This window comes from Heloderma suspectum, chromosome 4, assembly GCF_057233095.1.
Source record: "Heloderma suspectum isolate Gila_16-S chromosome 4, 16-S_ref, whole genome shotgun sequence".
NCBI lineage: Eukaryota > Metazoa > Chordata > Lepidosauria > Squamata > Helodermatidae > Heloderma > Heloderma suspectum.
Window position 1 is genome coordinate 309,087,877 of NC_139461.1, and position 26,332 is coordinate 309,114,208.

The window sequence follows — 26,332 nt, forward strand, 5'->3', positions numbered from 1 at the left end:
TGAGGCCTAACCAGTGCTGAGTAGAGGGGAACTAGTACTTCCCTGGATTTGGAAGCTATGCTTCTATTAATGCAGCCCAAAATAACATTGGTCTTTTTTGCAGCCACAGCACATTGTTGGCTCATATTCAGCTTGTGATAGACAACAATTCCAAGATCCTTTTCGCCTGTAGTGTTGTTGAGCCACATATCCCCCATCTTGTAACTGTGCACTTGGTTTCTTTTTCCTAGGTGCAGAACTTGGCATTTATCCCCATTAAAAGTCATTCTGTTGTTTTCTGCCTATCGTTCCAGTCTATCCAGATCACTTTGAATTTTGTTTCTGTCTTCCAGGGTATTAGCTATCCCACCCAATTTTGTGTCATCTGCAAATCTGATCAGCATTCCCTGCACCTCCTCCTCCAAGTCATTCATAAAAACGTTGAAGAGCACTGGACCCAGGACTGAGCCCTGCAGTACCCCACTCGTTACCTCTCCCCAGTTTGAGAAGGTCCCATTGATAAGCACTCTTTGAGTCCGATTCTGTAGCCAACTGTGGATCCACCGGATCGTTGTTTCATCTAGCCCACTTTGAGCTACTTTGCTCATCAGGAGATCATGGGGCACTTTGTCGCAAGCTTTGCTGAAGTCGAGGTATATGATGTCTACAGCATTCCCACGGTCCACAAGGGAGGTTACTTGGTCAAAAAATGAGATCATATGCGTCTGGCAGGACTTGTTTTTGACAAATCCATGTTGGCTTCGAGTAATCACGGCATTATTTTCAAGGTGCTTCCAGATGGATTGCTTTATCATCTGCTCCAGAATTTTCCCAGGGATTGATGTCAGACTGACTGGTCTGTAGTTCCCAGGTTCCTCCTTTTTACCCCTTTTGAAGATAGGGACATTAGCCCTCCTCCAGTCATCTGGCACTTCCCCTGTCCTCCATGATTTCTCAAAGAGAATAGAAAGTGGTTCTGAGAGTTCTTCTGCCAGTTCCTTTATTACTCTAGGATGCAGTTCATCTGGCCCTGGAGATTTGAACTCATTCAAAGTAATTAGGTGTTCCTTGAACAGCTAATTACTTTGTGGGAAATGCTTTTCCCGGGCCTTTGAGTTCTGCCAGTTTTAACTTTGCTCCTGCTAGTTACGCACTGTTTGCTAATTTTTTTTAATGTACTGTTTATAAATGTACTGTTATAGTTCCATTGTTTTACTGATGTTATTGTTAGCAGTTTAAAACTGCACTGCAAACTACTCTGAAAATCCTCTCAAATGAAGAGCAGGGTAACACATATTTAAATAGGTGTGTCCCACTGCTCTGCAAAAATCTTCTTCTGTATGGAGCCCAACTTTCAGACACATACCTTTCCCCGACACACAGCCAAAAATACAGCACCATTAGACTTGGGACAGACAATCTTCTCATAATAGGCATCTATGACCTAGGAGAAAAAAAATAAATGAAAACAGAAAGACTAACCACCCACCTTTTACTGATACATACAGAAACTATGGTCCTATAACCCTGTTTCCTAAGATCTACTGATCAGGTGTTTGGTTAAATAAACGAACCATTCCTTATTATGAGAAACCTGCAAATCTCTTGTGGCAGGCGCTGAATGACATCAGCTTCCATGGAAGAGAAAACAAAGAACCTTCAGTGCTCGTATCTCTTATGTTTTGGCAAATTATGTTCAAGGCAACACAAACAGGAAATATATAGACTTGAATCCAAGGGTGTCCTTCCTCTAGCAGAAAAGAAACTGCAGGCAGAAGAGATTTACCCTCCTTTCTGCAGCCCCCCATCTGTTCCCCAAATCTATTCTATAGTGTTGGGGGATCCTCTGGGGCAGATTTGGGGGGGGCAAGGGAGGTGGAGGGGATGGGGAAGTCTGGTTGGTCAAAGCTGGATTTAAGCAATAGGATTTTGTACATAAATAAATAAAGATGAAAGTTTAGTAGGAAGTTACAATAATCTGGAAAAGAAAAACATAGGAATTTCAACAGAATTTGGTGGGTTTATTTATGTATCAATTTAGATGTTGAATAGAATTTTTTATGAATAGTTGCATGTCCATAAACCAAGTTACTAAAAAGCACACACTGTACTTCCTTGCATACACCCAGCATATTTCACTAGAAATTAAGCGTTGAGTAACTATTTGATAACGAGAAATGAATGTCCTGTCCCTCTAGTAGGAATAGCATGGATCGAGGAAGGAAGCCCATCTTTAGGAACACTTTGTTTTTTGGGAAGCATGTAAAACAACCTGCTACAGCAGGAAACCGATAAGATTTATTTTCCCCCTTGACCCCGCACTCCATGCCATATCCCAAACTATTTTTGAAATTCTGTATCAACAGAAATGTGACATGGAGGAGGGTTCAAGACACATGTCCCATAGCTCCCTTGGATATATGGAACTAGTTGTTCAGTTCTTTGGATCAAGACCAAGGTGATTACTGGGTACTTGTAATGTCCCAGATGACCATCAGTCTCAAGTGTCAAGAAAACATTAAGAGAAGCCACACTGATGCACCACAGCATCAGACCAGGAACAAGAACCAGTGGGCAGGCAAAGGGCAGAGAGTGGGCGGGGCGGCACAACATGGAGCTGAGGCCAACTCAAGCCAACTTGAGGATTCCTCAAGCAGCTGCATTCACTTGCCCTGGAGGATGCTGAGGCACAGCAGTGAGGTCACATGCAGGTGTGCACCATCTGAAGGATGTCCCAGCATTCCTCCTAATTTTGTAAGATCCAGGGGGTGGGGTATATTTATTTAACATATTTATACTCATATGAGATATTCAAGGCAGCGAACAATCACTATAATGCATGCCTTTCTGTTTCTGCACAGCTTCCCACAGCTAGGAGATACTCCAGGCTGGCCCAGCTGTGCTCAGTAAAGGAGCTCCTAGCTGCTCAGTAGCTGGACCACTCACAGATCTGAGAAACAGCTGAGCAGTAATGCAGACAGGACTATATACAACTGAGTAGGTCTGGACAGCATCAGTTTTGTTTGTCCTGTTTGGTCAGATAAGCAGAAAGAGATGGAGAGAAGGAATTTAGCCTTGCCAAGGCTTAAGTAGGAGGATCATGTCTGTCTCACTGTGACATTAACCATCTCGGTAAAGACATGGGAAATGGGTTCTTTTCACAGCATTGGCTGCAAAGTGCGTCATCTTGCAAAAATGGAGAGGCAAACCCTCCCCCTCCATCATTCAGTGGGCTGAGGACCTTTCCATACTCTCCTCCGATGAACAGTTTGCATTTAAGAACCAGTTCCAGGAAGACACCTTCCACACTATCTAGGTGGAATACACAAAGAAGTTTGAGTAGCCTATCCTTATAGAACTTGTAGCCAGGACATACGACAACCCCCCACCCCCTATCAGGTTAACTTCACTTAGCGTGCAATCCTATGCATGTTTAGACAGAAAAAAGTCCTACAACTCCCAGCATTCCCTAGCCAGCATGGCTGGTTGGGGAATGCTGGGAGTTATAGGACTTTTTTCCTTCTAAACATGCATAGGATTATGCCCTTAATGAGTGTTATACACATCACTCCACTCCTCCTCCCCTTCCCCTCCTCCACTCCTTTGCCTTCCCTGGCCGTTCCTTTTCTCTTGGAGAATCCAGTCTGTGAGATGCTTCTGTTATTGCTTGTAATGTTATTTAAGAAAAATAAATAAAAACAAACTTAGTAAGGCAACTAGCTCTTTAGTCAATCCCAAATCTTTAGATTAGATCTTTAGCCAACTGAATGAAATCCTTTCAAAAATATGACAAAGCTATACTGAGCCAAGAGTAACATAACCAATACTAACATAACCAACTCTCTTGGTTGGTTGGTTCCAGAAATGCGGTGTAGAAGAAATGCAACCAACCAACCAAATAAATCAAATAAAAATAATCTTAGCAACTGAAAGAGAGCCCAAAGAGAATGGTTGTGTAGTGCTTTTGAAAGAACAGTTTAGCAAGTTCTTAGAAAAACCAGAAGGCTTTGCTGTGTAAGGTCTTGCCAACCTCTGTGAATGTCCCTTTGTTTCTTGGTTCCACAAACACTGGTTTCACTGCTTCTATTTTTTTCACAAAATCATGCTCCTACGGAAACAGAGAGGGAGGGAGGGAGGGAGGGAGAGGGTACGTGTGTGAGCATAAAATACCTATGGGATGGGGAGTCTGCATTTCCCCACCAATACCTCTTGTTTCCTGCCAGCTAGAAAACAGCAACCATCTGTGAAAAAGTGTTGTCAATTACACACATGCCACTGGGAGTTATGACATTTCACCTCTAGTGACCCACCATAGATGGTATAGATGCAGCCTAGGTAACAACATTCAGAGGGTAGCCACTGTCCCCCTGTTGTATTTGCCTCAATTCTGTCTCATTTCCCACCCCGCTACGCTTGCCTTTGTGGGTCACTTCTTACCATCAGGTGATAGGGAGGGTGCCAGGAGACACAGGTGCACAACAACTGCCCCCTGGAACACAGTGCCGGAGTGGCTCCTCTCATCATGGCTCCCTCCCTACCTCATGAACTGAAGGGAGAGCTGAGTGTTCGGCCTCTCTTTGCTAATGCAGAAAGGCAGTGGAACCAGCTCAACTGTATCACTGTTACTTCCTGTTAACTCAGTATCATTGTTACTCCAGTGTAAACTCAGCACAATCACCCAATACCATTTTACATTGATCACAGGCAAATGAGTAAACACTTAATTACAAATGATGAGTAAAGGTAACATCTGTTTAGCAATTTTCTGCCCTTCCTAAACCAGACATGGTATATTACCTAATCTTTTCTAGTGTAAGAGGTTTAAGCAGTAATTGCTGTCACTGAGCGACCGCTTTTCTCCTGTACAGGCTATAGTCGAGTGACTGCAACCCTGGCCATGTGACCTAAAATTGGCATGTTGAAAACGTGGGTTGAGAAATCTGGGCAGCGTGTGGGAAATGCTGAAATGGCTGCATGATCTTTTCCTACTTCGCACCCCGGGGGTTAATTCATAAGCTGCTATTGTAACGTGGGAGCCTTGTTTGTGGAGAAGTCCCAAGCTGGACCAGTGATGTCTGTGAAAATGAACCACTTTGTTTGCCTGACCCACTTGGTTCCCCCACAATGTTACCTTTGTGGTAAAGTACTGGAACATATGGGTTCATGTGGAAAAAGCTCTCACTCTGCCAACAGTAACAGGAACTGGGCCCTGTGCACAACTCAGTCCACATTTAAGCCACGTCATCATTCAACCCTATTTTGGCAGCACTGCAGTGGTGGAGCTGTGCACTGGGAACTTAGTGGAGCAATCTTATGACTGTCTCACCATCTGTCAACTTGTGCACAAATTCACTCAACCCCAATGCTAATATAGTCTAAATAGGTCCCTGTAAGGCCTCAGGCCTGAACCAAGCTATCAGTAGTTTTAGAGGGGCTTAGATGATCCATAATGCTCTCCGACTTTGGTTCAGTTGGCAGGCTGTTTTCCTTAACAGGCCTCTTGATTTACCAGAATGAGTCAAAGGTCGATAGTTCCATACTAACACTCCATACTAACGAGCTGGAGGGTCTTATCAGGATGCGCCTGGGAAGTGAAGCTTGTTTGCCTTAAAGCTGCAGATGTCTGTGATGGGAAAGTTCTGACTGTTTTCCTTCTGAACAAGCACTGTTCAGTGCTGGGAATGAACGCTAATTAATGTTTGCTTCTGTCATGCTGCCTCACTGCTAACATATATGGTGTAAAACCCATTGTACCCCATAGCTCTGGGTTCAGAGAAGCTGTCTGATCCAACCACTGGGTACGCCTGTGTGCTGATTGTACTCAATAAAGCACTCCTTGTAAGAAAACCTGGATCTGATTTATCACTATCTTGGCACCTCTGAATTAAGAGTTTGAAGTCTACTGCAGGGGCAATACAATCCCATGTACGGCAAGTAAAATGGACAATACCTGCAGTTTTGATACCTCTGCACAACACATAAAAGGAAACAACCTTAAGTGCCAAGGTCTTATCTGATCCCCAATCTGCAAACGTACTCTCCAGTATCCCAGGCTTTTATCCATGACAGGATATGAAGGGAAGAACACAAGCAGCCCGTGTGGTATGATCCGAACAAGGTTTCCTACAATAAAACACACGCATGTATATTAAGTCCAAGTTTGCCCTGACATCAGTACCTGGGCAGTGCTTATGCCGTGTGATTATCTCCATTCCTCGTGTACTCCTTGCCACCGTTCTTCCCATATATAAATGTTGTAAATAAATGCGATAAATGTCTGGCTGCCGTCTTTGCCCCTGTAGCTCTATCATAATCAGCCACACAGTCGTCTCCAGCATTCAGATAACTCCACCCTTGCCCCATTGCTGCCCCCTTGGAATTTCTCCCATGTCATCCCATGTCTCTCTCCAGATCTCTCCAACTCACCCTTTCCCCGAAGCCTTTGGCTCAAGTCCTTCATCCTCATCCCTAGCTGAAATGAAGCCCAAGTACAGCTCACTACATTCACTCACATTCAGTCCTTGCTTCTCTGCTTCTCTATACCTCTGCAGTGTATAGATATTAAACAACGTCTGCATATATTTCGGGACAGGCTCCCTTAGTCACCAAACGTATCTGGGCCTATGTGCTATCCTTGCCTCTGACACCATAGGCTCTTCTGGTTAAGTGTTTGATGGCAAAGATCTCAGGAAATGTCTGGCAGACAGGACAGCTCCTGGAATTCCTCCAGAATCTGAAATGGGCAACATGCCTCCATGTGAGGTGGCAGCTGAGCTCCAGGGGTTTCTGAATGAGGATTATCAAGAGCCCCTTTAAACTGGTTTCAGGCTGGGTTCTGGGACAGAGACTGCTTTGGTCACCATGGTGGATAATCTACATTAGGAACAGGACAGGAGGAGTGTGTCCCTGTTGGTTCTGTTGGACCTCTCAGTGGCTTTCGATACCATCAACCACTGTATCCTTCTGAGGTGTCTGTCTGGGATGGGACTTGGAGGCACTGTTTTACATTCATTCACAACATTTATATAACACTCCACATCTAAACAGATTCAGGAGTGGCGAACAATAAAAAGACAGAAGGAATAAAACATATTAAAAGGGTTTTAAAACAGGAAACCAATAAAAAACGGGGGGGGGTCAATCAAGGAAGGCTTGTTGAAATAAAAATGTCTTCAGCAGGTTCCTGCCTGACCTCCAGCGGCAAGGGGTTCCAAAGAAAGGGAGCCACCACACTGAAGGCTCTACTCCAAGTGGTCTCCAACATAGGTCCATGTGGAACCACCAGGAGCATGCTCTCTGATGTCATCAGTGACCGGGCAGGTTGATAAGGGAGAAGACATTCTCTCAAGTATCCTGGCCCCAAGTTGTTTAGGACTTTATACACTAGCAGCAAAACCTTAAACCTGGCCTGGTAGTGAATAGGCGGCCAGTGCTGTTCCCTCAGCAAAGGAGTGGGATGCTGAGAAGGGGCAGCTCCTGAGAACAGTTGAGCTGCTACATTCTAGACTAGCTCCAGCTTCCAGATCAGCCTTAAGGGCAGCCCCACATAGAGTGCATAGCAGTAATTCAGTCTTGAGGTTACTAGCGCCTGTACCACTGTGGCCAAGCTATCCCAGTCCAGGAGAGGCTGTAGCTGGCATGCCAGTCAAAGCTGGTAAAAGGCAATCCAAGCTGCCATGGCCACTTGGGCCTCTAGCGACAGTGATGGATCTAGGAGTAACCCTAAACTATGGACCTGATCTTTCAGAAGGAGTACAAACCTATCCAGAACAGGCAATGAGCCTATCTCCCGGACTCAAGAACCACTCGCCCACAGGGCTTCCATCTTGACAGGATTCAGCTTCAGCTCAACTGGCTCTGGTCTTTTTTGGAGAGGCAATTTCAGAATGTGGTGATGGGGGACTCCTGTTCATCACCACAGCTATTGGCCTATGGTGTCCCCTGGGGTTCCATCTTGTCCCCCATGCTATTTACCATACACATGAAACTGCTGGGAAAGTTCCAGAGTTTTGTGATTTGGTGTCACCAGTATGCTGATGACACTCAACTCTATCTCTTCTTTCCATCTAATCCAAGAAATCTTGCCCACTTAATCCAGATGAGACAGAGGTGCTTCTGGTCAGCTGAAAGGCAGATCAGGGAATAGGGATTCAATCTATGCTGGATGGGATCACACTCTCATTAAAGACTTATATTCATGCTTTGGGCATACTCTTGGATGCCCAGGTTTTGGGAGTGGCCAGGGATATCTTTGCACAGTTGAAGCCAGTGCACCAACTATGCCTGTTCCTGGAGATATCAGATTTGGCCACAGTGATTCGGGCCACAGTTACATCCCATTTGGACTACTGTATGTATGGACTACCATGAGGTTGCCTTTGAAAAGTGATCAGAAACTTCACCCAGTCCAGACAGATTGACCATGGCCAGTTACAGGAAAGATGTGATTCTCTTCTTACAGCAGCTTCAGTGGCTACCAGTCTGTTTCCAGGCACAATTCAAAGTGCCAGTTTTAACATATAAAGCCCTATATGACTTAGGACCAAGCTATTTGAAAGACCGCATTATCCCATATGAGCCTGCCTCGGATTTAAGATCTTTGGGGAAGGTCCTTCTCTCGATCCCATCACCATCACATGCATATTTGATGGGGATGTGAGATAGGGCCTTCTTGGTGGCTGCTCCCAGCCTCTGGAACTCCATGCTCAGGGAGGCTAGGTTGGACCTGTTATCCTTCCTTCTGTTGCTGAAGGGGTTTTTAACTGGTAGGGTGCTGTTTATTTCTTGTTACTGCTTTGCTTTTAATTGTGTTTTTGACAGATTTGTTTTTCTGTTTTAATCAAAATTCTGGTTTGTTAATTATTGTTAGCAGCCTTTAGTGCTATTTTTGGTGGAAAGGTGAGATATAAATTTAATAAACTCCCACCAACAGTCATTACTCTCCTTACCACTAGGGAAGACCTCTATTTCTCACCACAGCCACAAGACCCATATTGCAAATGAATCCAGACTGAAGCCTTGCAGAGACACTGGAGTGCTTGATTGGTTGTTCAGGCTTTGGCCTTTTAAGAGGTCACAGTCGCTCAGGTGGGGGGGAACATTAATGTAGATACATATGTGTGTGTGTGCACATGTGCACATGTGTGCATGTGATGCCTATCTATCTATCCATCCATCCATCTGCCTGCATTTCAGAGGCTTACAGGCATCGCCACAAGACTGCGCCCTTAATCACTGCAATGTGGATGAGCAGTTGAATCTAATCATTCCATAAAAGGCCTCTATTCTGCCATGTTTGATGAGCAGCGGCCCAGACTCACCATTTGCCATTGAGATTCCTAGGTTGTTTTGTCTTCAGTACTGAAATACTTGTATTACAAAGATTTGGCTTTGCATTGGGAACAGTATTTAAATTTGGAAATGTATTTCCCATTATAGCTTTTCTGGGAGAGTAAAAAAACTCTTTGGGAAATTCTTTGACTAAAGATTTTGGAAGGCTCACACTGGATAACGAGTGGTTTAGAAGAAGCACATCCAGAGAGGTTGGAGAATAATGTCAGCTGCCTTCCATGAATGCGAAATGCTGTTTCAACAGAGAACTGTTTTGGTTTCAATTTGGTTTCGATGAAGCAATGAAATAGGATACAATCTGGAGATCTCGTCAACAAACAACTATCGTCATTCCACTAACTCCACCAACTGTAACTATTCCTTGTATAACAACTGCATTATATTTCTGGTGTTTATTTGTAATTATACTCACTTTATAATCACACAGTTCCTTTTGATATTTTTTTGTGCTATCAGTTGGTGGCAGTCACTGTGGATACCTTGTTGCTTGCCTCCTTGCTAACTGCGCAGTGGTCACCTGCAGCCTATTCTATTGCTCCTGCCTACCTCATCCTTAACCCTTGCCTATTCTGGTACTTCAGTTCCCAGCTGCTTCAGACCTGTAAGCCATCTGCTTCCCTGTCAACTTCAGTCGTGAGTTGGAGCAAGACATCTTTCTGTCTTACCTATCGTTTTCCCAAGAGAAGACAGGCATTCCACTGAAAATCTGCAAATGAAAGAAAAAAACCATCAGCACCCAGCTTCCATGTGTTGGGAAGTGATTAACATTGTCCAATGGCCACAACAAGCATTATCAAAGGAAATGGAGGTTGCTTACCTGTAACTGTATTTCATCGAGTGGTCATCTGGGCATTCACACATATGGGCTCTGTACCTGCGCTGAGTCTCATTCGGGAAGCTTCTATAGCTGAGGAATGTTTCTGGCGGGAACCCTCCCCCACCACATGTCCTAGAGCAGAGCTTTCCAAACTGTGTGTCGCGACACATTAGTGTGTCGCCGGCAGTGTGTAGGTGTGTCGCGCGAAAATTGTGCGGAAGGGCACCGCGGAGTTCCCTTACTCACGTTTGCTTTGCTTGGTCCCTCCCCCGGAACTTCCTAAAGCAGCTAATGTTAAAGCAGCTTAGCTGCTAAGGCTTAGGTGCTTTAACATTAGCTGCTTTAGGATCACGTGGCGTCTTGATGCAGGACGCACGTGACTGGCGGTGTTGGAGCGGTACGGTGAGGACTGCGGTAACGCTGGCTGCACGAGGAGTGTGGAAACGCTGGCTGCATGAGGAGTGTGGAGAATTCCAAGTTAGCAGAGCAATTAGTCGAGCAATTTGCAATCAGCTCGGGCGAGAGGCTTCCCCAAATCCTCGGTGTGGCTGCAGTGCAGCGGGGGAGAACAACGGCCAGCTGGACGCCCCCAGAGCAGGGAGGGCTGCGCCGCACAGGCGAGGAGCTTCGAGCCTGCGCTCCCCAGAAAGGTAGAGGCGTGGGGCGAAGAGAGGGGAAGGGAGGCACTGCCCTGGGAGCAGAGCTCGGCCGACACCGGTGCGGAGAACTGGCAGCGGCCACCAGCCCTGCGTGGTTTCGGGCGTGCCCTTCGCGGACTTCTGGCCAAAGTACCACACAGGTGGAAACGCCACCTGGGACTGCACCGAGCGGGCCGTCCGCCATCTTGGCCAGTCGGAATGGAGCTCAGTTGATTTCTGCCATTTATTTTTATTTTTACTCTGCTGTAATTGTGGATTAACCACCCACTGGCAGTGTACCACCGGAGAGTGCTGGAACTGGACTCTGGACATAGGCATTGCAAATATTTACAGCAGTATAGCCTTGTAGTGAGACATATATATTTACACCATTTTTGTTGGACTTTTGCTTCTCTACTTCATGTGTTTTTGCAGCTGAGCTCCTACCTGGACCTATGTGTCCTAATATGTATTGTAAATACTTTAGTTAATTTTGTTTATTTTTCACATTTTCTCCTGGTCCTGATTCCTATCTTTATCTCACTTTATCGCTGTGGGAGTGGAGCACAGGTGCTGTTATTTTCATAAGAAAAAACAGAGAAAGATAAGCACTAAAAACATGAAAGCATGGTACTAAATAAATTGAAGTGTCATTTTACCTCAAAACACTGTCATTTGTCAGAAAAACCAGTAGGATACTTTATTGAGCTTTCAAAATCTATAAAGAAGCAGTCTGCATCATTCACAAAGAGAATGAAGACATCAGAGAAAGCTCAAAAGGCAAGTTACTTGGTTGCTCAAATAATTGCCAAAAACAAGGACCCACACGCTATTGCCAACACCACCATAAAGGAATCTTCCTGTGCTATTGTTCAAACAATGTTTGGGCCCGAATTTGAGATAGAAGTTAATAAAATCCCTTTGGCAGATAACACAATCGGAAGACGTATTCAAGACATGTCTGATGACATTAAGCAGCAAATGAAGGATATTTTTCAAGACGATAATATGATCTTTACATTGTAATTAGATGAAGCAACAGATGTCAGTGGGTTAGCACAATTATTGGTTTTTATACGCTTCATTCATACTGACAGAATTATTGAGCAATTCTTGTGTTGTCTAGAACTTCCAATGAGAACTAGAGGTGAAGATATATTTAAAACTTTTGATTGCTTCATGAAGGAAAATAATTTGCAATGGTTAAATTGTGTAGGAATATGCACAGATGGCGCACCCTCAATGGTTGGTTCAACAAAAGGTTTTATAGCTTTAGCAAAGAAAGAGAATGAAAATATTATAATTACTCATTGCTTTTTACATTGCGAAGCACTAGTCGCGCAAACCACTGGAAATGAATTAAGAAAAGTTTTGGACAAAGTGGTTCAAATGGTCAATTACATTAAAAGTAGACCTCTTCAATCAAGATTATTTGCTCTTATTTGTGAAGACATGGGGGCAAGGTTTAAAAAGCTTCTACTACACACAGAAGTTCATTGGCTCTCAAGAGGTCGAGTGCTTTGTCGTGTATATGAATTGAGGGAAATGATGCTTAAACTTTCTGAGGAAAATCAGCAGAATGAATTCTGCGATCTAATTCAAAGCAAACTTTGGTGCACAAAATTGGCATATCTTGCTGACATATATGAACATTTGAATAAAATAAACACCAGTATGCAAGGAAAAGGAGAAAATATCTTAACAGCGGTAGATAAAATTTGTGCTATGAGAGACAAAATAGCAATTTGGAAAAGGAAAGTGAAAGAAGGAAATTTTGAAATGTTTTCCAAAACTGCTGAGTGCTAGCTAAAATGTGATATCAGCTCGCTAATTGTTGACCATTTAACATTGCTTGGAGAGAAAGTTCATCATTACTTCCCAAATGTTGAAATCCAAGACTATGATTGGATCAGAAATCCATTTCTTTCAACTGCAATGAGGAATTTTTCACTTATTGAAGAAGAAGAATTAGCTGACATAAAAAATGATCGAAATCTGTTAATGATGCATGAACAGGGTGACTTAGACAACTTTTGGATTCACATTTCAAAAATGCATCCAAACATAGCTAAAAAAGCGTTAAAAATTCTTCTGCAGTTTTGTACTACATACATTTGTGAAGTATCCTTTTCAGCGATGGCAAACTTAAAGACACTGAAACGTGGAAGCTTAAAAATCCTTGATGACGAAATGCGAGAGTCTTTATCTAATATTCCACCAAATATTGAAAAGCTGTGTTCATCCCATCAACCTCATACATCCCATTAAAATGGTAAGTAGTTATTTATTTATTTATTTATTTATTTATTTCATTTCTATACCGCCCAATAGCCGAAGCTCTCTGGGCGGTTCACAAAAACTAAAACCAAACAACACACAATAAAACAATTTAAAATATATAGAACATTAAAACCACAATATAACAATACAACCACAATAAAACCTAGCAGCAGTACAGGAGTTTAAAATACAGATTTAAAACAGCAAAGATAAAAATTTAGAAAGCTAAAAAAAGTTATTGGTGTTATTCAACTTTTTTAAATTCTTGCACATATTTACATACTGTTACTCATAAATGACAACAATGTATGTTATTATCTTACAAATCATATATTTTTAAAAATATAAATGAAAGGTTTTCATAAGATATGTTGTATCCCCATATATTTCGTTATTACAATTTATGTATGTGTCCTCTTCATCATAGGGGATTGGAATGCTAAAGTAGGAAGTCAAGAAATCACCGGGATAACAGGCAGGCATGGCCTTGGTGTACAAAATGAAGCAGGACAAAAGCTAATAGAGTTTTGCCAAGAGAACATGCTGATCATAGCAAACACTCTTTTCCAACAGCACAAGAGGCGACTCTACACATGGACATCACCAGATGGTCAATATCGAAATCAGATTGATTATGTCCTTTGCAGCCAAAGATGGAGAAGCTCCATACAGTCAGTAAAAACAAGACCTGGAGCTGACTGTGGCTCAGATCATGAGCTGCTTCTTGCAAAATTTCGGCTTAAATTGAAGAACGTCGGGAAAACCACTAAACCGTTCAGGTATGACCTAAATCATATCCCTGATGAATATACAGTGGAGGTGAGGAATCGTTTTCAGGGATTAGACCTGATAGACAGAGTGCCTGAGGAACTATGGACGGAGGTCCTCGCCAACATTCGCTGCATCATGGAGAAAGCAAGAGATTTCCAGAAAAACGTCTATTTCTGCTTCATTGACTACGCTAAAGCCTTTGATTGTGTGGATCACAACAAACTGTGGCAAATTCTGAAAGTGATGGGAGTACCAGACCACCTTACCTGTCTCCTGAGAAACCTGTACGAGGGTCAAGAAGCAACAGTAAGAACCAGACATGGAACAACCGATTGGTTCAAAATTGGGAAAGGAGTACGACAAGGCTGCATATTGTCATCCTGCTTATTTAACTTATATGCAGAGTACATCATGAGAAACGCCGGGTTGGATGAATCAGAGGTCGGAATTAAGATTGCTAGGAGAATTATCAACAACCTCAGATATGCAGACGATACCACCCTAATGGCAGAAAGCTAAGAGGATCTCAAGAGCCTCTTGTTGAGGGTGAAAGAGGAGAGTGCAAAAGCTGGTTTGAAACTCAACATTAAAAAAACGAAGATCATGGCATCTGGCCCCATCACTTCCTGGCATATAGAAGGGGAAGAAATGGAAGCAGTGACCGATTTTACTTTCTTGGGCTCCAAGATCACCGCAGACGGTGACTGTAGCCATGAAATTAAAAGACGCTTGCTCCTTGGGAGGAAAGCTATGGCCAACCTAGACAGCATAGTAAGAAGCAGAGACATCACCTTGCCGACAAAGGTCCGTCTAATCAAAGCTATGGTTTTCCCAGTAGTAATGTATGGCTGTGAGAGCTGGACTATAAGGAAGGCTGAGCGCCGAAGAATTGATGCTTTTGAACTGTGGTGCTGGAGAAGACTCTTACGAGTCCCCTGGACTGCAAGGAGGTCAAATCAGTCAATCCTATAGGAAATCAACCCTGAGTGCTCATTGGAAGGACAGATAATGAAGCTGAAGCTCAAATATTTTGGCCACCTAATGCGAAGAGAAAACTCCCTGGAAAAGACCCTGATGCTGGGAAAGACTGAAGGCAAAAGGAGAAGGGGAGGGCAGAGGATGAGATGGCTAGATAGCATCACCGATGCAATTAATATGAACTTGAGCACGCTCCGGGAGAGAGCGCAGGACAGGAAGGCCTGGCGTGCTATGGTCCATGGGGTCACGAAGAGTCGGACACGACTGAACGACTGAACAACAACAACAACAAATGTGTCCGTATCTCTTATAACGGGTTAGTTTAACCTCCGGTTTGCTAGTAAAACTGAGTTACCGTGTCACGAAATGATGCATGTCTAAAAAGTGTGTCACCAACACAAAAAGTTAGGAAAGCTCTGTCCTAGAGGGTTCCTGCCTGTTCCCTCAGTTCCTTGAGACTGCCTAATATGGCCTCAGACCCAAGGGAAACCAATTGCGCCTCGGTACCAACATTGAGTCTGACATTGACACCGAAGTCGGGATGGTGGGAGGGTTGTGTGAATGCACAGATGACCACTCGAAGAACTAGTTACAGGTAAGCAACCTGCATTTCTTCTTCGTGGTCTCTGTGCATCACACGTATGGGCGATTGACAAGCTCACTTACTGGTGGTGGGTAGGTGCCTTACGCCAAGACTGATGACAGAACGGCTTGCCCAAACGCACAGCCAGAACGTGCCCTGACATCAAGTTTGTAGTGCTTCACGAACGTCAGTGGTTTTGACCAAGTCGCTGCCCTGCATACGTCTGACAGCGGTAAGCCTCTTGCGAAAGCTGTACACATGGCTACTTGAGTAGAATGCGCTCCAATGTGAGACAGGCGCTCCAACCCAGACAACTCATAGGCCAGACCAATGGTTTGCATGATCCATGAAGCTAAGTCTTTGGGAGGAGACAGGAGAACCTTCTTGGAGCCCCCCATGACAAACAAAAAGGCGCTGTGTGGTACGGAATGGTGCTGCCCTGGATTTATAAAAGGCCAATGCCCCCTTGACATCGAGAGCATGCCACTTTCTCTACAGGTCAGAAGAAGGGTCCAGGAAGAAAACTGGTAACAATATGATTTGCTTGACATGGAAATCAGAGACCACTTTCGGCAGAAAGTCGATGTCTGGTCTCAGGTCAACCTTGTCCTTGTGGAAGATCATGTAGGGATGATCCATTCATCAGGCAGATTTCACTCAGACATCGAGAGGAGGTGATAGCGACCAAGAAAGCAACTTTCCACAATAGCAGGTAACGGTCCGTCGTGGCCAGAGGTTCAAAGGGCTTCAAGAGAAGGGCATGCTAGACAACAGAGAGACTCTATTGAGGAACCAGAGGTTGAACCGGAGGAATTAAGTTCTTTAGATCCCACAGGAACTGACGAGTAGTAGGGTGAGTAAAAACGGAAAAAACTTGAACTGGCCCTCTGTAACAAGAAAGAGCCACCAAATAAACTCTTATGGATGAAAGTTTTAAACCTTTTTGAAACAAACTATGCAGAAAGAAAAGAACATTCTCAACCAATGCCTGAAGAGGATCAAACGCATGAAAATTAGCAAAAATTAGAAAAGACAACCACTTTGCAGCACAGGACCGACAAGCAGCCGGTTTCTTAGCCGCATCCAGGATTGCCTGAACTCCGAGGTGAGCTTGAGGCAAAACATTAACTGTCACATCCTCCAAGCTGTTAGCTTTAGAGTGTCGAGACTGGGGTGACGAATCCTGCCCCGGACCCGAAAAATCAGGTCTAGAACTTGCAGAAGGTGCAAGGACTGTCTTCTTGACAGATGCAGCAGGATGGGAAACCACGGCTGCCTGGGCCACCAAGGAGCACTTAGAACGCAGTCTGCCTTGTCATGTGCTATCTTCTGGAGCACCTTGGAGAGAAGGGGAAATGGCAGGAACAGGTAAAAAAGTTTCCCTCACCACTATATCTGGAACGCATCACTCAAAGACAATCAATCAGTCCCTGCTCTCGTGCAGAAGTGGGGACACATGGAATTTGCTGGGGTCACGAACAAATCTGTTGAGGGACAGCCCCAGTCCAGAAAGAGACGATCCAAAATGAAAGCTGACATCTGCCATGCGTGAGGCAACTGGTACACCCGACTTAGGGCGTATGCCAAAACACTGTCTTGTCCGGCAATGTGAAGAGCACTCAAAAGGATGCCCCGTTGAATTGCGCATTGGAAATTGTCCAGGGTGAGCTTCACAAGTCTGGAAGAGTGAGTCCCACTCTGCTTCCAGATGTGCCACAAGACTGTCATATTGTCGGTCAGGATCCGTACATGTTGACCTTGAAGGTAAGGCTCGAAAGCCAGCATCACTTTCCAAGCTGCAAGGAAATCTAGGAAGTTTATGTGGCACTTCTGTTCTTTTGCTGACCAGAGGCCTTGGGTCCACAACGGACCACAGTGGGCTCCCCATCCAGAGAGAGACGCATCTGTCTCCAGGGTTCGTGTAGGTGATGGTTGGATGAAGGGCATGCCTCAGTCCAAGTTGCATGGTTGTATCCACCAAAGAAGGGACATCAACACTTCGTCTGAGTGCGTGAGTCGACAATGCCGAGCATCCGAGGTGGAATCGAAGTTTCGGAGCAACCAGTTCTGCAGTGGCCACATCTGAAGTCTTGTCCATTGAACAACTGCAACCGTAGCTGCCATGTGACCCCACAAAACTTGAATGGTGTGGGCGGTGACCCGTCGATGAAGAAAGACAGTTTCCGTGAGAGCAACCAGCTGATCCTGCCGATTTTGAGGAAGGTAAGCGTGCACAACTGTCAAATCTAGTAGTGCTCCTATAAACTGGAGACACTGAGTAGGTTCCAGAGTTGACTGCTGTCTGTTGACATAAAGGCCCATTGCACCCAGGAGGTTCAGAACAATCCCAATGGCATGGTAAAGATCCCTTTTGGAGTCCAATACAAGGAGCCAGTCGTCCAGGTAAGGATAAACCTTGCTTCTCTGTAGTCTCAGATATGTGCACATGACTGCCACACACTTCGTAAAAACTCTTGGGCGGTCTCGGGGCCAGACCCAGAACTGGAACATTTTGGTGCCAATGATGAAACATAGGTACTGGTGGTGGGCATCCGCAATCGCTATATGAAAATACATGCCCTTCAGGTCTATGGCGGCAAACCAAACATTCTTTCAAAGAGGGAGAATCACAGCCAACGTGATCATTCTGAACCTTCTGGGGGTGATAAACTTGTTCAAGTCCCTTAAGTCCATGATGGAATGGAGGCCTCCATCCTGCTTCAGTACAGTGAAATGCCGAGAAAAGAAACCATCCTTCGGCTGGAATGAAAGATTCTCTGGATAGCTCCTTTTTGAAGCACAGTGGACGTCTCCAGAAGGCGGGCTTGTGACAATGGAGTAACGCAAACAGTCCCTAGGGAGGGAAGGATATGAAATTCTATCATGTAACCCCAAGCAATTATATCTAACACCCAGGTGTCCAATGTTATTGTCTTCCAGGTCAGCAGAAAACGTGCCAGAACGGATCCGAACACAGGCTGACTGGGAAGGTCAGGGGCGATAAACACCAGGAAGTCAAAGTAAATGCTTCGTAGATGACTCCGGCCTACCACAACCTTGATGGAACAGAAGACGGAGCAGTCTGCTTTTTCTGCTGTTGGGTAGGCCGGTAGCATTGGTATGGGTCAAACTTGGTCGGATACGGCTGAGGCCGAAACCACTTGCGGCTCTTGTACTGATGTTTCACAGGCTGAGGGCCTGGGCCCATCTTACAGGCAGTTGTCTTTGCTTTCTGTTCAGGGTCCATTTGTTAGTCCATTTTGGAGTTAAAGAGCCCTTCGCTGTCAAAGGGCAAATCCTGTGTTCGGGACCTGGCTTTAGGAGTCAAGCCCGCAGACCTTAGCCAAGCGTACCCCCTGAGAGAGATGGCGCCAACCACTGACTTGGTGCTACGATCTGCTTCATGCCGAGAGCTATTAATTTGCTGCCTTGATGGTTTGACAGCCTCAGCATGGAAGACCCTGGCAAGGTCCTTTTGGTCCTCTGAGAGGTAGGCACAAAGGGAGTCAATTTTTTCCCACAGGAATAACTAATATCTGGCCTTCATGGCCTGATAATTGGTCACACGGAGTCCCAGGGCAGCCGAGGAATACAGTCTCCTGCCCAAAAGATCCTTGTCAAGAGGAGACACATGAGGTTTCTGGGACTGTCCCTGTGCCGATTCCACAATGATAGAGTTGCGTCGCAGGTGTAAATATAAGACTGCTTCATCCTTCTCCTGCACCCCATACAGGGACTCGAGGTGCTTAGATGTTAGAGCCATGGAAGATGGAGCCTTACAGGACTGATGAACGGTCTGAAGAAGGGTCGGGAGGAAAGGTACCACAACCGATTTTGACGATTCAGTATGGACTGTGTCAAAGAATGGGTCCTGAATATGCTCCTCCGGCTGCTGTACTTGTGCCCAAAGAGTGGGCCATCCTGCTGATTTGCTCAGCGAAGTTGAACATGTCCTCCAAAGGGGAAGCTCCCTCCTGGGATCCTACTACATCATCCGGAGATGGGATGGAAGGTGGGATAGAGGAGTATGAAGATGAATCCAACTGATAATCATCAGCTGAGTCATGATGTGAGGCTGCTCATGCAAGGAGACCGCAGGCGGGATTGGCTGTGGTACGATGCTGGAATCGATTGAGTTGGTTTAGGTGGCTCCAACTGACTCCGCAGCAATGAGGAGGAACGAGGTGGCATGGGTGAAGGCACAAGGAACTCATCTCTCCCTGGAGGGTGAGCCAGTTTCTGATACCTGCGGCAGATACCAAGGTGAGGCTGCTCCCATATATCTGGAGTGGCCTACGAAGTACTCTCTGTCCCAAAGAGTATGCCAATCCTCGAAATGGCAAGGCTGTTGCAGAGGACCATTCTGAACCTTTCTCCCAGTCACCATGTGGAGACCTTGACCTCTCCCTATAATGGTAGTCAAAGCGGCGATCCCCACAGGGAGAATGACACAGCCCAGGATGGAACCAATGCTTTCGATCCTGAGGAGGGGATGGGAGGCAGTGATACGGGGCTTCCTGCCTTATCAGTGACTGACGATCTCCAGATGGAGAAATCTCTTGATCCTGAGAGACTGGTAGTGGAGGGGAAAAATCCAAGATTTCACCCCCAGACACTGTGGACACCGGCTCGATGACTGGAGCGGTTGGTATGGGTGACAACACATGAACTGGTGAATCCAGCAAAGGAGCAGGTGCCAGAATCTTCAGTTTGGAAGATTTTTTGGCAAGCTTCTTTTTCTTCTGTTGTTTAAGGCCATTCGATCCAGACTTTGGAATCTTTGCCTTTTTAGTAATCTTTCTCATGAATGAAAGTGCTACGGAGCGCCCCAGAGTCAGAGGATCAGCCCATTCAATGGAAGTTATTGGGTGAGGGGACATTGACTTGGACGAAGACATAGTTGCCATTGCTTTGTCTTTTGGAGAAGATCCTGCAGCTTTCTTTGGATCCATAGCCAGTAACACTCTTCTCCAGAGCTCTGCCTTGAGCCTGTCCAATCTGTTCTTTCATACCTGTTTAGTAAACGATTGGCACAGGGAGCAGGTAATCGGGTAAATGGCCTTCACCCAAACAAAAAAGGCAGAGGGAGTGAGGGTCAGTGAGGGGCAACTTACTCCCACACTTGACACACTTATGAAAAAGTGCCTTCGCGGCCATAAGTGACACCGCGGCTAAGGTTGATGGACGGACGAACCAAGGTGGTTTTTTTTGGTGGAACGATGATGAAGACAGGGAGAACACACAAATAACAAGAAAAAAAAAGTTCTCAGCAGTAGCAGCAGCAAAAACATTGCAAATCTCTTTCCTACAGAGAGGGAGCTCCGAACAGTCTAGCCACTGAGGGAATGGGTGGAAACCCTCTAAGACATGCACAGTGGACGGTGGACGGTGGGGGAGGGTTCCTGTCAAAAATGTTCCTCAGCTATAGAAGCTTCCCAAACAAGGCTTTGCGCAGAGCCCATATGTGTGATGCACAGAGACCACAAAGAACTAACTTTAACCTTAGTCATGACTACCACAGTTTCTCATTCTCTTCCCCCAGTGTTTTCCCAGTCTTCTAGCTAACACCGATTCCCAGAAGAAACAGATCCCAACTATTTCTCTGAATTTGATGCATCATTCTATTCATAAAGCTTATTTACAATAAGCTACAAACCATTAAAAACTGACTCGTTAAACTAACAAAAAGTGGGCATGGGAAATGAATGCAGCATGGTGTACCCTTCCACAGAAACCATGATTACTGCCCTCTGTCTAGTAGACTCACTTTCTCTGGCCACAGACACAGAACGCTATTGCATGACTAACTCCAAAACAAACTTATCACAAATTCATCTGCTGTCTGACCCTTTTGCACTTGTGTATTGCCCCAGCTGTGGGCTGCTAAGGTCTGGAGGTGCCAAGATAGTGATAAGCAAGATCCAGGTTTGCTTGCAAGGAGACTTTATTGAGTACTTACAGCACACAGGCGTACCCAGTGGTTGGATCAGACAGCTTCTCTGAACCCAGAGCCAAGGGGTACAATGGGTCTTATACGATACATGTTAGCAGTGGGGCAGCATGACAGCAGCAAGCATTAATTAGCATTCATTTGCAACTTTCCCAGCATAGACTAACAGTGCTTGTTCAGAAGGAAAACCATCAGAACTTTCCCAGCACAGATACCTGTAGCTTAGCATAAACAGAGCCTAGCTTCTCAGGCACATCCTAGGCCCTGATAAGATTCAGAGCTCGTTAGCATGGAATGTGCTGAGGCAGCGATATCGACCTTTGACTCATCTTACCAGCCAAGAGGCCCACTAGCAAGGGAATTGCACCAAAGCAGAAAGCATTATGGATCTCCAGGCCCCTCTAAAACTACTGGTTATGCAGGTTGAGGCCTTACAACTTGCTTTTCATACCTGACTCTTGTGGGAGAAGAAGCCTGTATAAGGCCTAAACCAAAATATCAGGCCTGAACCAAAGTCTCCAAGAGGGAAAAATACAGAGAATATTGTAAGGGAGTAGCTGAGGAAGTAGCTGCCCCTTCATGGATCACTGCCTTGTTGTGGCGAAGGGGCTTGCGTAACTCAGTGAAGCCATAAGCTATGCTGTGCAGAGCCACCCAAGATGAACAGGTCATGGCAGAGAGTTCTGACAAAATGTGGTCCACTGGAGAAGGAAATGGCAACCCACTCCAGTATTCTTGCCAAGAAAACCCCATGGAACCTATCACTAGGCTAAAAGAGATGACGCCGGAAGAGGAGCCCCTCAGCTCGGAAGGTGTCCAATATACTACTGGGGAAGAGCAGAGGGTATTTTCAAGTAGCGCCAGAAAGAGTGAAGCGGCTGGGCCAAAGCCGAAAGGACACTCAGCTGTGGATGTGTCTGGTGGTGAAAAGAAAATCCGATGCTGTAAAGAACAATATTGTTTAGGAACCTGGAATGTCAGATCAATGAATCAAGGTAAGCTGGAGGTGGTCAAACATGAGATGGCAAGATTGAACATCGACATCTTGGGAATCAGTGAACTAAAATGGACAGGCATGGGCGAATTTAATTCAGGTGACCATCATATCTACTACTGTGGGCAAGAATCCCTTAGAAGAAATGGAGTAGCACTCATAGTCAACAAAAGGGTGGGAAAAGCAGTACTGGGGTACAATCTTAAAAATGATAGAATGATGTCAGTACGAATCCATGGCAAACCATTCAACATCACAGTAATTCAGGTCTATGCCCCAACCACTGATGCCGAAGAAGCTGAGGTTGATCAGTTCTATGAAGACCAACAACACCTTCTAGATTAACACCAAAAAAAGATGTCCTTTTCATCATAGGGGATTTGAATGCTAAAGCAGGAAGTCAAGAAATAACTGGGATAACAGGCAGGCATGGCCTTGGTGTACAAAATGAAGCAGGACAAAAGCTAATAGAGTTTTGCCAAGAGAACACGCTGATCATAGCAAACACTCTTTTCCAACAGCACAAGAGACGACTCTACACATGGACATCACCAGATGGTCAATATCAAAATCAGATTGATTATGTCCTTTGCAGCCAAAGATGGAGAAGCTCTATACAGTCAGTAAAAACAAGACCTGGAGCTGACTGTGGCTCAGATCATGAGCTTCCTGTTGCAAAATTTCAGCTTAAATTGAAGAATGTAGGGAAAACCACTAAACCATTCAGGTATGATCTAAATCATATCCCTTATGAATATACAGTGGAGGTGAGGAATAGATTTCAGGGATTAGACCTGATAGACAGAGTGCCTGAGGAACTATGGACGGAGGTCCGTAACACTGTTCAGGAGGCAGCAACTCAATCAATCCCAAAGAAAAAGAAATGCAAGAAAGCCAAGTGGCTGTCTGATAAGGCTTTACAAGTAGCTGAGGAAAGAAGGGAAGCGAAAAGCAAGGGAGAAAGGGGAAGAGATATCCAACTGAATGCAGAGTTCCAGAGAATAGCAAGGAGAGACAAGAAGGCCTTCTTAAATGAACAATGCAAAGAAATCGAGGAAAACAAAAGAATGGGAAAGACTAGAGATCTCTTCAAGAAAATTGGAGATCTCAAGGGAACGTTTTGTGCAAAGACGGGCATGATAAAGGACAAAGAAGGCAGGGACCTAACAGAAGCAGATGAGATTAAGAAGAGGTGGCAGGAATACACAGAAGAACTATACAGGAAAGATCTTAATGTCCCTGATAGCCATGATAGTGTGGTCACTGAACTTGAGCCGGACATCCTCGAGAGTGAAGTCAAGTGGGCCTTAGGAAGCATTAGTAACAACAAAGCTAGCGGAGATGACAGTATTCCAGCTGAGCTATTTAAAATCCTAAAAGATGATGCTGTTAAGGTGCTGCATTCAATATGCCAACAAATCTGGAACACTCAACAGTGGCCACAAGAGTGGAAAAGGTCAGTTTACATTACAATTCCAAAGAAGGGCAACGCCAAAGAGTGTTCAAACTACCGTACAACTGCGCTCATTTCACATGCCAGCAAGGTGATGCTCAAAATCCTACAAGCTAGGCTTCAGCAGTATGCGAACTGAGAACTACCGGAAGTACAAGTGGGGTTTCGAAGAGGCAGAGGAACTAGAGATCAAATCACCAACGTTCGCTGCATCATGGAGAAAGCAAGAGAATTCTAGAAAAATGTCTATTTCTGCTTCATTGACTACGCTAAAGCCTTTGATTGTGTGGATCACAACAAACTGTGGCAAATTCTTAAAGTGATGGGAGTACCAGACCACCTTACCTGTCTCCTGAGAAACCTGTACGAGGGTCAAAAAGCAACAGTAAGAACCAGACATGGAACAACTGATTGGTTCAAAATTGGGAAAGGAGTACGACAAGGCTGCATATTGTCACCCTGCTTATTTAACTTATATGCAGAGTACATCATGAGAAACGCCGGGTTGGATGAATCACAGGTCGGAATTAAGATTGCCGGGAGAATTATCAACAACCTCAGATACGCAGATGATACCACCATAATGGCAGAAAGCAAAGAGGATCTCAAGAGCCTCTTGTTGAGGGTGAAAGTGGAGAGTGCAAAAGCTGGTTTGAAACTCAACATTAAAAAAACTAAGATCATGGCATCTGGCCCCATCACTTCCTGGCATATAGAAGGGGAAGAAATGGAAGCAGTGACAGATTTTACTTTCTTGGGCTCCAAGATCACCGCAGACGGTGACTGTAGCCATGAAATTAAAAGATGCTTGCTCCTTGGGAGGAAAGCTATGGCCAACCTAGACAGCATAGTAAGAAGCAGAGACATCACCTTGCTGACAAAGGTTTGTATAATCAAAGCTATGGTTTCCCCAGTAGTGATGTATGGCTGTGAGAACTGGACTATAAGGAAGGCTGAGCACTGAAGAATTGATGCTTTCGGACTGTGGTGCTGGAGAAGACTCTTACGAGTCCCCTGGACTGCAAGGAGGTCAGATCAGTCCATCCTAAAGGAAATCAACCCTGAGTGCTCATTGGAAGGACAGATACTGAAGCTGAAGCTCAAATATTTTGGCCACCTAATGCAAAGAGAAAACTCTCTGGAAAAGACCCTGATGCTGGGAAAGACTGAAGGCAAAAGGAGAAGGGGACGGCAGAGGATGAGATGGCTAGCTAGCATCACCGATGCAATGCACATGAACTTGAGCACGCTCTGGGAGAGAGCGCAGGACAGGAAGGCCTGGCGTGCTATGGTCCATGGGGTCATGAAGAGTCGGACACAACTGAACGACTGAACAACAACAACAAGCTGAGGAAAACAAGATGCAAAGAACTGGGTAAGTGGGTAGAATAAACATTCCTGCACACAGACAAAGCAGGCTCCAACTCCTATCTCATGGGCAATGGGTAGGAAAAAAAACCCATTCCCTACTGAGATAAGGAACTGTCTGGCAGGAGGAATTTGCAGATCATTGTGCCCCAGCTGTGTTTAGGGGTATATTCACGGTTAGGGAGTACTGATGCATACATGAGCACCCCAACCTTAATGTGATTGGATATAGATAACATATGTAAGCTTTTAATTGGCTAAAGTCTTTCTCTTCATATTTTTACTATGTACTTTGTTTTCCTTTAAAAACCCATGTAGCCTGTTCCCAAACTGTAGTTCCTTTGCGTGCATATACACGTACTGGTAATAAAGTGTGATTTCAGATACACTGACCACCAGCCTCATCCTTTGGGCGGGGGTGGTGCTCATTCCCCTCTGGTTCCCCATAGTTTTCCCCACACCCTGTGCTCTCTTCACATGCTGCTTCCTGTTCCTGGAACAGCCCTCCTATCTTCTGTCAAGCTATCTCACTCTCCTCTACAGGAACACCTCTTCTAGAGCCTCTGTGGAACCATCCAAGCCACTGCTCCTCCACTGCCTTCTCCCAGATCCAGTCTAACTACTCTCAGCCCCTGATCTTCGCTCTGCATCACTATCTTGTCTTCCTAATGCAGACTGTAAGCTATTTCAGCAACGAACTTGTTGTTTCTATGTTCTGTGCAGTAAGCAACAGAAAGAGGGTCACACTAATAACAAGGAAAATGCAACAGGTAAAGCCAGTGATGTGCAAATGTCATTTATCGAGTAGTTCCTCATGTGCTCCCAAGCAAAAGTTGTGCTTGGAGAAAACTCCTCTATCAATTATATGCTAGAAGGAAATCACAATTGCAACTAGCACACTGCTGGCACAGTAAATAGCAAACACAGCAGTCAAGAGAAGTGTTCTCAGATTAATTTATTTTTAGGGAGCAGACAGGAGTGTCTGTAGGCCATTACAATTGCCCCCATCACAAAACATTTTATGTGAGGCATCAGCAATGAAAAGAAAATGCATGAGATACACACACACACACACACACACACACACAGAGTTTGCTTTCAATCAGCAAGAGGATGTCAGGGTTGATCGGAGCCCAGAGAGCCCCAAAGCAGTTCTGATTCTGAGGAGGA

At 45.0% G+C, this 26,332-nt stretch overlaps 1 protein-coding gene across 8 annotated transcripts in view; it reads right to left on the minus strand.

The window, feature by feature from the left end:
- The window catches only part of RTEL1 (regulator of telomere elongation helicase 1), a 128,800-nt gene that overhangs the window by 44,240 nt on the left and 58,228 nt on the right, over positions 1 to 26,332 (minus strand). For 5 of the 8 annotated variants that reach the window (XR_014790777.1, XM_084854445.1, XM_084854443.1 and 2 more), the window contains exons 19-22: positions 9,996 to 10,036; positions 6,017 to 6,102; positions 4,010 to 4,087; positions 1,346 to 1,423 (exon numbers count right to left, since the gene is read on the minus strand). Coding sequence is in view for 6 of the 8 variants with exons in the window: in XM_084854445.1 (XP_084710571.1) it covers positions 1,346 to 1,423; positions 4,010 to 4,087; positions 6,017 to 6,102; positions 9,996 to 10,036 (283 nt within the window). In the remaining 2 variants the exon portion in view is untranslated. Of the gene's footprint in view, positions 1 to 1,345; positions 1,424 to 4,009; positions 4,088 to 5,929; positions 6,103 to 9,995; positions 10,037 to 26,332 lie in introns of all 8 variants that reach the window. The other 3 variants (XR_014790778.1, XM_084854444.1, XM_084854441.1) reach the window with 1 other exon arrangement.